General features: G+C 39.3%; 1 protein-coding gene across 2 annotated transcripts in view; it reads right to left on the reverse strand.

The window, feature by feature from the left end:
- Window positions 1-1,007: 1,007 nt before the first annotated feature.
- Window positions 1,008-15,841, reverse strand: part of EBAG9 (estrogen receptor binding site associated antigen 9) — a 34,848-nt gene continuing 20,014 nt past the window's right edge. For both annotated transcript variants that reach the window (XM_049854013.1, XM_049854012.1), the window contains exons 6-7: window positions 6,705-6,796; window positions 1,008-2,632 (exon numbers count right to left, since the gene is read on the reverse strand). In XM_049854013.1, coding sequence (XP_049709970.1) covers window positions 2,512-2,632; window positions 6,705-6,796 — 213 coding nt within the window. In that variant the 3' untranslated portion in view covers window positions 1,008-2,511. The remainder of the gene's footprint in view (window positions 2,633-6,704; window positions 6,797-15,841) is intronic.

Consider the following 15,841-nt stretch of genomic DNA (forward strand, 5'->3'; position numbering starts at 1 on the left):
GCTGTATCTGGCCTAGACTGTCCCTTTAGTCAATATGCCATTAGTGACAAAATTTAGGCTTTTCAGAGCATTGGCCATGGTTAGTGGTAGTTTGTAGAGTGGTGTCTGAAGCCTGACCCCGATGCCAGTTTCTATGCCGCCATGTTCTCCCCACCATCAGTCTTCTCCACCCGGGAATATCACTACCCTGACCAGACGCAAGTGCATGTCAAAACTGAAGAACTCAGATGCTGAATTTTAAATTGTCAGTTCTAAAACGTCAACTCAGTTAAATATGCTACCAGACAAAGAGCCAAGAGTCAACTAGAGGATATCCCTAGCTAAAGATTAAGAGGAAATGGCTAGAAACCACAAAATTTATACATAAAAAAATTTAAGTTTCACATGTCTTTGATTACTTGCTGTCTTAGTATATGAAACACATAATTCAGATAAATGGAGAGTACTTTACTATCTATGCCAGCTCATATTTCTTTTTTTTCTACTAATAAGTTTCTAAAACTGGAAATTTTATTAAAATTAAGAAAACAAAAACAGAATCCACAAACTTAGGAGCTAAATGAACCAGTTTGCTTCCACGAAATGTTTATCATATGCATTTAACTCAATGACTTCTTTTGGGACAATACAACCACACACAATGTAGGAAGTTAGTTTATATGTCAACTGAGGGCAAAAAAAAAAAACAACCTGAAATTGCTGTCTACTCTTTCTGTGAGAAAAATCTATTTCTTCCTAATAATCATGAAAACTTCTACATGAGTATTTCTTAATAAACAACAACAACAAAAAAAAAAACAGCCAAATGAAAATGAACAAAGCAGACTTCAGTAATTTTTTAACTCTTGGGGAAAAGCAGTAAAATTAATTTTACCAAAGTAGCTTATCCTTTATAAACTTCAAACTTTGAGAAATCATGTAATAGTCCCATAACTAAAAACAAATAAATACAAATGAGGAAAGAGAATAAAATTATATTTTAAAAAATTTGAATCTAATTCTATTTTATTGGGAATTTATTGGCATAAACTCTATAAACACAGAAATTGAAACTGAAAATGTGCTTTTGACCTGTAACAAGCAGCTGTTTATGAAAGTTAAATTTCAACTCATTCTACAACCATTTAGAATCTGTAAGTGTAGGATAACAAGGGACTCAGGGAGCTCTCATGGTGCAGTCTGTGATATTACTGTAAAATATTACTGTAATTCAGATGGATTAGCAATGTTTTGCCTGTAGAAGTATTTTAACAACCCACACAAACGTTAATTTATGGGAGTAACTTTTAAGAAGGTAAAAATCTTTAAAAATTCTAAAGCTGTAGAAAATCAAAGTGGATGCATTTTAATTCTGGAAAGAAAGCCAATGAGATTTTACATTATCAAATCTACATTTTCCCCATGAACACAGTATGTAGTTATTTCTTTAAGGGACTATTTTGAAGGCAGTCAACATTCAGAAGTAAAAATATTATTCCTATCTTAGCTTATAATTTAACTAATCAATATTACCTTTGCCAACAACACAGGTAAACTGCAGAATGTCAGATATATGAAACTGATACAGAAACCATCTAAAAGCTTGGAAATATTAGAACTGAAGGCTTTCTCCAAATGTAAATGAATGACTTTGGGGGGTGAGGAACTAAGGTACTTAAAGAAGGTACTTAAAGAAATTATAACATCCTAATACCTACAATGAGAGGGAAAAACTACTAGATATCACTTTTAAAAACTCACAAGTTATAATAATGTAACACAGATTTACCATTTTAACTGATTTGTAGTATGTTTATACATGCAATATAAATTACAAATGTAACATTGCAACACCATCTCTAAAAGAACACAAAGATGTAGAAAATCTTTATGATAAATAAAATTATTGCATTTAATGTCATTTTCTTGAACAAAATCCAAAATCATCAGATTCCTTAATATTGTATCAAACAAATAACACCATTTTAAATTAGAGAAAATGTATGCAGACACCAGCTTCTGACAACACAAATAAGGAAGTTAAAGCCTTACAGTTTGTTTCATTTAAATCAGGTAATCATGGAAATAAAAGAGTATTTAAAATTATTTATTATGCACATTGAAGGAAAGCATAATAGACAGCAGAGTTCTTTTCCACCATAAAATTATTCACCAAGGCCGTATTTTCTAACTAAAATTATTTACACCCATTTATTTAGCTAGAAATGCTTGCTTGAAGAGGTATGTTCCATTTGTAATAATTTATCTACAGCAATCAATCGTCTGATGTTTGGAGCATGTTGAAGAAAATATTGTTTCATATGTCTTTTTTGTTTTTTTAAGTTTCGCCCACTAAGAGTTCAAGGTACTTTGGCAGAATCCTGGTGTCCTAGATGACCGATGAATGCATTAAAGTCAAGCAGTGTGTTTGTATTATGAAAATAGTCTTAAATCCATACAAATGTAGCTTGGGTTGTGGAGTTCTGATTCCTCCTACTGGCACTATGACATCTGAAGAACAAATAACATTCGTTAAGGAAGTTTCACGCCAATTTTGTTTTGCTCTTTCTTCATTAGCCGCTGTGCTTCCTTTTCCATTTTTTTCCTTTGTTGTTCCGCTGCTCTCTTTTCTCTGTCCGCTATTTTCTGCTGCCTGAAATTTGAAAGGAAACATCTTCATATTTTTACTTGTCAAAAATACCACCCTGGTGAAATAACAAATTCCAGAAGGCAATAACAATGTTTTTTTACTATCATCAAATAAAAACTGTCTTGATTATTCTCCCTGCTTTCAAAATGTTAAAGACTTTCAAAAACAGTATTTCTTTTAATCCTTACGTGACTTACAAAACAGATGAGGCACTATCTCTATTTTACAAATAAGTAAAATAAGGGACAAAAGCTAAGTGACCTTGCAAAATCATAGGAATAAGTACAAAGTAAGAACCCAGGTGTCCTGATCCCTTTTCTTCAGATAATTTTCACTAAAACAGTATTTCCATTGGACCGTATCTTCTGTTTTAAACCATTCAGAAAAGCTCAATATTGAAGATTAAATCTACTGACATTTTTAATAGTTAAAAACAGTCAGCTAAAGGGTTTGGAACACAGTTGTGCAGAACACACTGCAAAAAGAAAATGAAAACACACATCTGCCAAATAGAAGCCAGAAATCTATTTAAGGATTAACATTCCACCAGCTCTCCCCTAATGAAAGGGCAGAATGGTAGGTGCTTACTAATTACACATTATAAAATACATACCTCTACCTTAGCCCCACCGTAACTCACTGGCCCAGAATCACTAAGCCTATCTATCTGCTGTGTAATGAATTACTTAATATGGTCCTTCTAGCCATGATTTGTAACTCCCACCCAGGTAACTGGGTGGGACTGTGTGATAGGGTGTGACAGGGTAATTGTGGCCCACTGAAGAGGACTGGTCAGTTTTGCCATTCCACTGGGTTTGAAATGGGCCACCCCAGAAGCAGGGAAATGAACAGCCTACCACCACCAAGGAAGGAGAGACCAGCAGGAGAGACCCGCAGGAAAAGGCATACTGGGCTTCCTGACCCACGGAGTGAGAAAACTGAGTGCCTTTGGACAGAGACTGAGGGCCAGGAAGAGGCATGTCTGTTAACACAGCTGGGAGGAGGCTATCCCAATGGAAGCACTGTATCCTTTAGTGTTCCTGAGCCTGAACTGTAACCTGTTAAAAAAAACCTGTTACTTCCCTAATAAACCCCGTAACTGTGAGTATGGTCTGTGAATTCTGTGTGGCCACTGAAAATGAATTATCAAACCCAGCAGAGACGTAAAGAGTACTGAGGGAAGGATGACTGGTGTCAGAATTAGTAAGGATGGCAGAGAGAGAGAGAAGGCATGCTGGACCTCCACCTCAGGAATCAGCCTTGAGCTGATGATCTTGATTCTTCTTTCCCCTTGTGAAGCTAGAGGTCAGACACCGTCCCTACATTGTTTTTTTTACACTATCTTTATTGATTAATTTGTGTTTAGGGTAGGAAGTGGTGACAGAAGAAGGGTCTGGGAACAGAATTTGGTACTGGATCTGAAAGGGTGGGTATGCAAGGTTGAAGAAGGAAAGTTACGTCACTGCAAGGTACTAGGTAGGCAACATTAGGTTATATGCAGAAAAATTCAGCATGGATTACCTGTATATGGGACAGCTGAAAGTTAACTGTACTGAGAAAAATGTATATACAGTTCTCAATCACACTTCTAAATGGGAGGAGTTATGGATGACCAAAATTTAAGAAAATACAGAGAGTCATTTTTGGCCTTCACTGTCAATTAATTATACCTTAACATAAAACAAAATTCTCATAACTGGACCAATAAGCAACATCATGATAAATGGAGAAAATACTGAAGTTGTCAAGGATTTCATTTTACTTGGTTGGCTCCACAATCAACACTTACGGAAGCAGCAGTCAAGAAATCAAGCAACGTACTGCGCTGAGCAAATGTGCTGCAAAAGATCTTTAAAGTGTTTAAAAAAAAAGCAAAAATGCCACTTTGAGGACTAAGGTACATGTAACTCCTTTAAGGCATGGTGTTTTCAATCACCTCATATGCATGTGAAAGCTGGACAGTTAATAAGGAAGACTAAAGAAGAATTGATGCCTTTGAATTAGGGTGTTGTTGAAGAATATTGAATATAGCATGGACTGCCAGAAGAACAAACAAATCTGTCTTGGAAGAAGTACAGCCAGAATGCTCCTTAGAAGCGAGGATGGTGAGACTTCATCTCACAGTACTTTGGACATGTTATCAAGAAGGACCAGTCCCTGGAGATGGACATCATGCTTGGTATAGTACAGGGTCAGCAAAAAAGCGGATGACCCTCAACTAGATGGACTGACATAGTGGCTGCAACAATGGGCTCAAATATAGCAACTACTGTGAGGATGATGTGGGACCGGGCCATGTTTCATTCTGTTGTACACAGGGTCACTATGAGTCAGAACATACTCAACGGCAGCTGACAACAGCAGCAGTATTTTACAGTGGCAGTGTGAAACAGACTCAGAGTTAGAGGGTATGGAGTATGGACACACTCAAATTTTCAGTATTTTCTGGGGCAGTAGTAACACATGGAAGCCTCCATTGTCCTTTGGCTCTACTTATGTAACTTGTAGTGTGAAGCATGTCTACTATTGACGAATAGTCTCCCTTTCCCAATCTATCATTATAATGTAAAACGCTAAATAAAAATTGTATTTGTTTTGTTTAAGGAGAAAAAGGATGGGATGGAAAAGAGAATGCTTTTGTACAGTGAATATTAAGATACTTGTGAAGTCATGGCATAAACTCTACAGTGCTTTCACTACGATTACCAGATTCAAAATGAACAGCTCTTTCCTTTAACCTTGGGGTTAGTAACACTAGTGATCACTAGAATCCCCAAAATGTTCTAAATATTCAGACTTCTATATCTATGATTAAAAAAAATAAAAAACAAGATGACTTATCTTTTTTGATGATCCGTGCAACATAAATGCTGCAGCTTAAAATGTTTTTTTGTAACGTGACCCCTCCTCTTAACAAAGAAAGGGCATGCTGAGAACAGGAAAGAAGAGTCCAGCAACAACAACAAAACCATAAACAAAAAAAAAAAAAGTCAAACTAAGAAAAAACAACTCCCAGTTATTTAACTGCACCCTCTACTGACTATTCAAGGTAACTAGAATGTACTGACAGACTGGAAAGGAAACAATGAAAATGAAATCAGTTTTGTTGAGACAGATAAGCCCAAAACCAAGCCCACTGCCATCGACTCGAACCCAACTCATAGCAACCCTACAGGACAGGGTAGAACTGCCCCAGAAGGTTTCCAAGGCTGTAAATCTTTGTGGAAGCAGACTGCCACATCTTTATCCCACAGAGTGGCTGGTGTATTCCAACTGTGCCATCAGGGCCTATCCCTATTATGAAAACAATCTTTTAAAATAAAAAAAAATCTCATTGCTGTATCTTACTATATCATCTTTAAAAATGCATAAGTAATTTAGAAACATTTAAATGATGAGTGATGACAGCTCTCCTAAGATAAATTTTCTCTTTACTGTTTAACCTAACATAGCAGTATCAAGAAATAAGTGTACTGATCACAAAAACAAAGAAGCTAACAACCAATGAAAACAAACTCTAAAACCTCCAAAATATTTTCTTCTCTGTAGAATGGACAGTTCCTGACTTATATTATCTATCTCAGAGTTTTCTCGTACATTGTATGTACAACTATAGTGTGAAAATACATAGGTGTTAAGTATGTATGTGTAGAGATTATATTATTTCATTCAAATGTGTGCTAGACCATAGAAAGTAAAGATAAAGTTATAATTTCTGACCTAGGGGTATATATAGTGGTGGATCACATTTTATAATAAGACATGAGAAAGAGATTAGTGCATTTTACAAGGAATGAAATAAAAAGCACATACTGTAAAAGGTTCTAATTTGCCATTTAAAATTATTATTCTTTTACTCTTAAATTCTTGGTTTCTGGGGATGAGGTTTTAATCACATAAAAAAGTGGATGTAGTCTGAAATATAAAAAAAGTGTCCCATATTATCTAAGGTTCAAATGCAGAAGAATGAAGAAAAATGTAACATTTGGCAAAGCAGGCTTTCTTGACCTTAAACACAACAGGAAACAAATCTAGTTCTTCTGCTCAGTTTGCAATATAAATATTACTCACATACCTTAAAACTTCTTCTGCTTGCCAGGCCGCATCTTCTTCTTCTTCCCACGCATTGGTATTTTCTTGCCAGGTATCTAAGTCACCTAATTCAGGCTACAACAAAAAATAAAATAATAATAATTAAAGAGCTATCTTTTCTCCAAAGAGCAGTCCTGAAGGGTATGTTTTAAAACATAACTCAGAATCTTATCATTCCTCTGTTTAATACCCTCCTGTGGCTTCTCCACTTCCTGACCATGTCCTATAAAAGGTCCAAATGATCTGGGTCCTCGTTTTGCCTGGGACTGAAGAGTTTCCTCTGATGCAGGACTTTAAGTACTAAAACTAGAATAGTCCTGGGCAAGTCCATCTTTCTTCCTCTTTTATGTTCTAAGGAGTACTCCTTTTACATTAAACTTTCTTCTTTTGCTTACTTTATTATGGAATGACAAGAACAGAACATCTGTTTCGTTCTTTTAAGTATGGAGGGAAAGGGAGAAAGAGAAGAGACCGACTGACTAATCGCAGATTGAATTAGAGACACTTGACTCATCTGTGATGAGGAGATGAACTGGAAGGAGCTAAAGCTTCCGAACTAGCAATCATCTTCATTTAAGCACAGGTAACTTATAGGAGTGATTTTTTAGTGACACCTACAAGCAGAGTCCTAGGCAAAAATTATAAATCAGGCAAAATTTATCTTTATTGGAATACCTTTTATACATCCTGCTTCTTTTCCCCTGACTTACGGATCTGATGATATCTGGTTTCTACCCTCCACAGACCTCGAAAACCTCACTTTTTTCTTCCATGAACCAATAAAAATGCTCATTCTGGGCTGTTGAGTTAGATGTGGAAGTGATTATAGGTGTAAAATAACTGGCACCCATCTATAACAGGAAATAGGTCTATTTATATTCTTTTCAGTTCTTAGACCTAAAAATGAAATAACATTTTTTGAGTTTTCTCCCCGATCATAAATGTATTACCATCCTCTGTTTAAAAAAAAAAATACTCTTAAAGGTATTTCTGATTATATGATTAATATAAATTTCTAAAAGTAGAAGAGCTAAATCAAAGAAAAAGGTGATTTTTAAAGCTACTGAAACAAAGTACCAATGATCCTCTTGAAAAGCTGTACCATTTTACCCTCCTGACAGCAGTAGGTAGAACTCTTATTTCTTTGTACCTTTGCCAATACTGCTAATGGCCTTTTTTTACTCTTTCCTAATTTGACAAGATTTAAAAATGGGTGTCTTGTTATTTTGATCTGAAATTCTTTGAGAATAAGATGAAACATTTTTTCTACATTAGGTTATATCAATTCCTTATTTGCAAATTTTTCATTCATACTATTTATCCATTTTTCCAGTGCTTGACTTTTTATAAAGAAGTGGAACTATTAAGACCCTAAAAAAAATGATGACATCTGATCCCTTATTAAAAATGGCCTTCTAAATAAAAAAGAAAAAATTCTAAAGGATGAGACTAATAGATTTGTCTACATAAAAAGTAAATACAGGCGCCCATCAAAAACATTCAACCAATCTATAAAGCTAATAACAAACTGAAAATTAAGTTTGGAAGAAATGACAGAAAAACTTTAAGACTTAATATAAAGTTACAGTAATCAAAACAGTATAGTACTGGCAGAAGGAGAGACAAATAGGTCAACAGAAGAGAACAGAGAAACCAGAAACAGACCCACACAAATACAGTCAACTGCTCTTTGATAAAGGAGCAAATGCAATCCAATGGGAAATCCAATGAGAAAATGATAGCCTTTCCAACAAACAGTGCTGGAACAACTGGACATTCACATGTTAAAAAAAAATTAAGAGTTAATTCTACAAAAATGAATTCAAAGTGGATCATAGACCTAAATGTAAAAGGCAAATGTATAAAATTTGTAGAGAATAACACAGGAGAAAATTTAAGTGACACTGGGTTAGGCAATGGGTTTTTAGATATAACACCAAAACCATAAACCACAAAACAAAATGCTGGTAAGTAGGACTTCATTAAGATTAAAATCATCTGTTCTGTGAGAGATACTGTTCGGAGAATGAACAGACAAGTCACAGACTGTGTCATGGATTGAAATGTGTCCCCCAAAAATATCTGTCAACTTAGCTGGGCCACGATTCTCAGTACTGTGTGACTGTCCACCATTTTATGTGATTGTCCACTATTTTATGTGATTTTCCTATATGTTGTAAATCCTATCACTATGATGTAATAAGATGGATTAGCAACAGTTATATTCATGAGGTCTACAAGATTAGATAGTGTCTTAAGCCAATCTCTCTTAAGATATAAAAGAGAGAAGTGAGCAGAGAAACACAGGGACCTCATACCACCGAGAAAGCAGTGCCAGGAGCAGAGCTCATCCTTCGGACCTGAGGTTCCTGCACTGAGATGCTCCCAGACGAAGGGAAGACTGATGACAAGGACCTTCCTCCAGAGCCAACAGAGAGAGAAAGCCTTCCCCTGGATCTGATGCCCTCAATTTGGACTTTTAGCTTACTTTACTGTGAGGAAATAAATTTCTCTTTGTTAAAGCCATCCACTTGTGGTATTTCTGTTACAGCAGCACTAGATAACTAAGACAGAACTTGTGGGTGCTACACATATCTAAAATGTGGAAGCAGTTTCGAAACTGTGAATGGATAGAGGTGTAACAGCGGCAGAGGACCAGCCAGCAGGGAACCTGCAGCGGCAGAGAAGTGGCAAGAGCAGAGAGTCAGCAGCAGCAGAACCAGGAGACCAGTGTGAGACTTCGCTGGAGCAGACCCACGGAGCAAAAGAGCTGAGTACTTATGCACAGGAGGCTTCCTGGTGGGGTGGGGTGCCTCCTGGCACTTATCAATAGAGCTAGGCTTGCCAACCCACTGAGCCAGAGAGCTGACTGTGTGCAGGAGGCTTTTGGCAGAGTGGGGTGCCTCCAGGCACTTATTGATGAAGCTACTGAGGTTTGGAACACTTGCCCCAGCAGGGCAGATGTGGGCATGAGGCCCAAAGAGCCCAGAGGCCAAGAAACCAGGAAACAGAAGCTGAAGAAATAAGGAATACAAGAGGCCAGCTGCCTCAGTCTCAAAAGGTATGGCCATGACCTCAGAGGCTTCAAAGGGTGGAGCCATGGCCTCTGGTGTTTCTAAGGGTGCAGTTGCCACTCACTGGACTCGGAGAATAGTGCACCTAAAGCTGAGGGAGCAGAGTTGCAGTCCCAATGAGCCTGGAAGGCAGAGCTGAAGCCCAGCACAGAGGGGCCTCCACTCAGAATCTGGAGAGTGTGGCCAATACCTAGAGGCTAGAGGGTAGGGTTATTGTGTAAATTGTCTCAGAGAACAGAGGATTATTTTCAAAGCTTTCAGGGTTAATGTAATGTGTTCTGCTGAGTTGCTTGGTGCCTGTTATGCCTTCTTTCCCTCCAGTTTCTCCCATTTTTAATGGAAATGTTCTGCCATTGTACCATTGGAGGCAGATAACTTGTAGTCTAGATTTCACAGATGAAGGAGAATTTCTGGATTTTGGACTTGGAGTTAAGACTTTTGCTGTGATATGATGGGATGAATATGTTTTGCACATTGCAAGGATGTGATTTTTTGGGGGCTAAAGGGTGGAATGTCATGAACTGAATTATGCCCCCCCCCAAAATGTGTCAACTTGGTTAGGCCATGATTCCCAGTATTGTGTGGTTGTCCACCATTTGGTGACTGTAATTTTATGTTGAAAGGATTAGGGTGGGAGTGTAATAGCACCCTTACTCAGGTCACCTCCCTGTTCCAAGGTAAAGGGAGTTTCTCTGGGGTGTGGCCTGTACTACCTTTCATCTCTTAAGAGATAAAAGAGAAGAGAAGCAAGCAGAGAGTTGAGGACCTCATACTACCAAGAAAGCAGCACCAGGAACAGAGTGCATCCTTTGGACCTGGGATGCCTGTGCCTGAGAAGCTCCTCGACCATTGGGAAGATTGACAAGGACCTTCCTCCAGAACCAGCAGAGAGAGAAAGGCTTCCCCTGAAGCTGATGTCCTGAATTTAGACTTTCAGCCTACTTTACTGTGAGGAAATAAATTTCTCTTTGTTAAAGCCATCCACTTGTGGTATTTCTGTTACAGCAGCACTAGATGACTAAGAAAGACTGGGAGAAAATATGTGCCAAACAGTATCTGATAAAGACCTTGTATCCAAAATATACAAAGAACTCTTAAAACTCAACAAAAAGAATACAAAAAACCCTATTGCAAAACGGGTAATACCTCACCAAAGAAGATACACACAAGACAAATAATCATATAAGATGGTGCTCATTTGCCATTAGGGAACTGTTAATTAAAACAATGAGATATCCCTACACTCCTCTAAGACTGGCTAGCATATGATCAAGAAATAATGGTACTGAAGGAAGAAGTCCAAGCTGCACTGAAGGCACTGGAGAAAAACAAGACTCTAGGAATTGACAGAATACCAACCGAGATGTTTCAACAAACAGAAGCAATGCTGGAACGGCTCAGTCGTCTGTGTCTATGCCAGGAAATTTGGAAGACAGCTACCTGGCCAACTGACTGGAAGAGATCCATATTTATGCCCATTCCCGAGAAAGGTGATCCAAAAGAATGTGGAAATTATCGAACAATATAATTAATATCATACGGAAATAAAATTTTGCTGAAGATAATTCAAAAACAGTTGCAGCCATACATCAACAGCGAATTGCCAGAAACTTAAGCTGGATTCAGAAGAGGACGTGGAACAAGGGATATCATTCCTGATGTCTGACAGATCTTGGCTGAAAGCAGATAATACCAGAAAGATATTTACCTGTGTTTTATGGACTATGCGAAGGCATTTGACTGTGTGGATCATAACAAATTATGGATAACACTGTGGATAAGGGGAATTCCAGAGCACTTAATTGTGCTCATGCCGAACCTGTACACAGACCAAGAGACAGTTGTTCAAACAGAACAAGGGGATACCGAGTGGCTTAAAATTAGGAAAGGTGTCCATCAGGGTGGTATCCTTCACCACACTTATTCAATCTGTATGCTAAGCAAATAATCCAAGAAGGCAGACTATGAAGAAGGCGGCAGCATAAGGACTGGAGGAAGACTCATTAATAACCTGCCATGTGCAGATGACACAACCTTGCTTGCTGAAAGCAAAGACAACTTGAAGCACTTACTGATGACGATCAAAGGCTACAGCTTTCAGTATGGATTAGACCTCAATATAAAGAAAACAAAAATCCTCACAACTGGACCAATAAGCAACATCACGATAAATGGAGAAAATATTGAAGCTGTCAAGGATTTTATTTGACCTGGATCCATAATCAACACCCATGGAAGCAGCAGTCAGGAACTCAAACAACTATTTGCATTGGGCAAATCTGCTATAAAAGACCTCTTTAAATTGTTAAAGAGCAAAGATGTCACTTTGAGAACTAAGGTGCGCCTGACTCAAGCCATGGTATTTTCAATCACCTCATATGCATGCAAAAGTTGGACAATGAATAAGGAAAACCAAAGAACTGACGCCACTGAATTATGGCACTGGCGAAGAATACTGAATATACCATGGATTGCCAGAAGCCGAACAAATCTGTCTTGGAAGAAGTACAGCCAGAATGCGCCTTAGAAGCAATGATGGCAAGACTTCATCCCATGTACTTTGCATAGATCAGGAGGGACCAGTCCCTGGAGAAGGGCATCATGCTTGATAGAGGGTCAGTGAAAAAGAGGAAGACCATCAAGTAGATGGTACAGTGGATTAATTACTTCTGCGTGTGGCCTTTCTAGCTGTGGTCTTGTAACTCCCACCCAGGTGGCCTTCCAAGGGGATTGGTCAGTTTTGCCTTAAAAAAGAGCCAATTCTAGAGTGGGGCGGGGGAGCCCACCACCAAGGAAGGAGAGAGCTGGCAGCAGGAGACGGTGTTGTAGGCTGTCTGGCCCAGACAGAAAGTTGAGTGCCTTTGGGGCAGAGACTGAGGGCCAGGGAGAGGACTATCTGTGAGCACAGCTAAGGAAAGGCTATCTTGATGGAAGACCTGTATCCTGAGTGTTCTTGAACCTAAATTGTAACTCATACTTCCTAATAAGCCCCATAATTTTGAGTATGTTCTGTGAGTTATGTGGCCACTGCAATGAATTATCAAATCCAGTAGAGTGCTGTAGGAGGGATGGTTGGTGCTAAAATTCATAAAAATAGCAAAGAGAAGAGGCTTGTCTGACCTCCACCTCATGGGAGTCAGCCCTGCACTGCTGATCTTGGTTCTCCTTCCCCCTTGTGGGGTTGCAGAAGGTCAGACACCTCCCCTAAGCCTTTTTTACAGTTGGCGTCAGGAAGTGGGATTCTTTGACTCGACTCATAAAAGCATGTAACTTTGTAAGAGAAAGAATGAAGGGGCTTGGGAAGTGAAACTTATGCTTCTTGGAGGGTTACTTTAGTTTGTTGTTACCTGTAATGGCTGAAAAGCTGCAGATGAAGCGGCCTGGGGCAAAAGCCAGGCCAGGTGAACAGGATGACTGATAGAGGGCCAGGGTCTACAGGTTCTACCCAGCCAGAGGCCCAAGGCCATATGCATATGAATGGGAAGATAGTTAAGGTTTAGAGAAGACAAAACTGGAATGTTTTAAAAAAGGGTTATGTGTTTATCTGAATGTACTATAGACACTGAATGTTTTTCCTACCTTGTGTTGTAGACCTAAATGTATGGCAGAAATGAATACCAGGTATTACAGATTACAGAGATGGTGTAACTCCTACTTCAGCCAATACTCAATTGAATATGCTGAAAGGGGAACTAGAATTTGCTCAAGGGAAACACAGGCTGTTTCAATGCAGTGTTGTTATTAGGTGCTGTCCAGTGGGTTCAGATTCATAGCGACCCTATGCACAACAGAACGAAACACTGCCCGGTCCTGCACCATCTTTACAATCGTTATGCTTAAGCTCTGTCTTGCAGCTACTGTGTCAATCCACCTCACTGAGGGTTTCCTCTTTTCTGCTGACCCTGCACTTTGCCAAGCATGATGTCCTTCTCTAGGAACTGATCCCTCCTGACAACATGTCCAAAGTATGTAAGATGCAATCTCACCATCCTTGCTTCTAAGGAGCATTCTGGTTGTACTTCTTCCAAGACAGATTTGTTTGTTGTTTTGGCATAGTCAATATTCTTCGCCAATACCACAATTCAAAGGCGTCAATTCTTCTTTGGTCTTCCTTATTCACTGTCCAGCTTTCACATGCATATGATGCAACTGAAAATGCACATGGCTTGGGTCAGTAGCCCTGTGTATATTAGGGACTTAGGCCAAAAACCTGAGTCTCAACCATATTTTGCATTTGGTAAGACATGCAGAACCACCCAGAACTGCTGAGAACAGAAGAGCTGCATTTGAAGGAAGAACGGACAGGAAAAAAATAGCTGTTAATTTGCTTTTTGAATTTTGAGCAAATGCTTTGCTGTTGGATAAATCAAGGCAGGAAAAGTCACTGCCCATGGGAAGGAAGATTCTTTCAGGACAGGAAGTTAAAGGGAACCTCTTTCAGGACTGGAAGTTAAAGGAAGCAGATGAGTAGACAGCTTGGTCTGCTCGCTTGTGACCACCTGGGTCCACTCAATGAGTGGAATTGGGGAAGTGCAGCAATGAAGAGAGAGGCTGAGTTGGGACATGTTCCAATGGCACCCACTGACCTAGCCCATGGAGGCTAGGGATAAGAGTGAGAGGGAGGGCTAGCTGGTCAGAAGTAAAGACAGTTGTGTGTGGACTCCTAAGTTTATGGGTGAAACCTGTTGACCTGGTATGGTAGGCTTTCCGGCCCAGGGTGAGAGAAAGCTGAGCACCTTTGGGTAGAGACTGAGGGTCATGGAGAGACTGAGGGCCAAGGAGATGCATGTCTGTGGCCACAGCCCAGAAGAGGCTATCCTGATGGAAGTACTGTATCCTGAGTGTTCTTGAGCCTAAACTGTAACTGTTACTTCTCTAATAAACCCCATAATTGTACAGTCTGCGAGTTCTTTGTGGCCACTGCAATGAATTATTGAACCCAGCAAAGAGTGCTGTGGGAGGGACGGTTGGTGTCAGAATTGGTAAAGACGACAAAGAAAGGAGGCTTGTCTGGCCTCCACCTCATGGGAGTCAGCCTTGGAGCTGATCTTGGTTCTTCTTCCCCGCTGTGGTGTTGGAGGAGGTTAGACACCTCTCCCAAGACTTTTTTACAGATGGACTGACACTAGCTGAAATGATGGACTCCAACATACAAATGACTATGAGGATGGCACAAGACCAGGAAGTGCTTCATTCTGTTGTACACAGGGTCACTACGAGTCAGAACTGACTCGACAGTAACTAACAACATCCAAAACACTGACACAAAATGCTAGGGAAAATGGGGAGCAACAGGAACTCTCACTGATTGCTGACAGGAATGCAGAACTGTACAGCCACTTTGGAAGACAACTTAGCAGTTTTCTTACAGAGCTAAGCATAGGCTCACCGCAGGATCAGGCAATTGTTAAAAAGCAAAGACACTCCTAGATATCTACCCAGCCCAGAAAAAGCAAAACCCAGTGCCGTCGAGTCAATTCCGACTCGTAGCGACCCTATAGGACAGAGTAGAACTGCCCATAGAGTTTCCAAAGAGCGCCTGGCAGATTTGAACTGCGAACCCTTTGGTTAGCAGCCATAGCACTTAACCACTATGCCACCAGGGTTTCTGCATATTTACCCAAATGAGTTGAAAACTTGCATCCACACAAAAATATGAACACAAATGTTTATAGCAGTTTTATCCATTATGGTCAAAAACTAGAAGCAACCAGTATGTCCTTCGATAGGTGAATGGATAAACAGTGGTACACCCATATAATAGAATATTACTCAGCAATAAAAAGAAATGAGCTATCAAGCCATAAAAAAAAAATAGAAGAACTTTATATACATATTGCTAAGTGAAAGAGGCCAGTATGAAAAGGCTACGTAGTATAAGATTCCAACTATGTCACTCTGAAAAAAGGCAAAACTACAGAGACAGTAAAAAGATCAGTAGTTGCCAGGGCTTGGGGTCAGGGTTGGGGGTGTCTGGGCAGGGCACAGGATACATAGGTAAAGCACCTGGGATTTTAAGAGCATCATGAAACTGCAGAGCAATTAT

This window comes from Elephas maximus, chromosome 15 (assembly GCF_024166365.1).
Source record: "Elephas maximus indicus isolate mEleMax1 chromosome 15, mEleMax1 primary haplotype, whole genome shotgun sequence".
NCBI lineage: Eukaryota > Metazoa > Chordata > Mammalia > Proboscidea > Elephantidae > Elephas > Elephas maximus.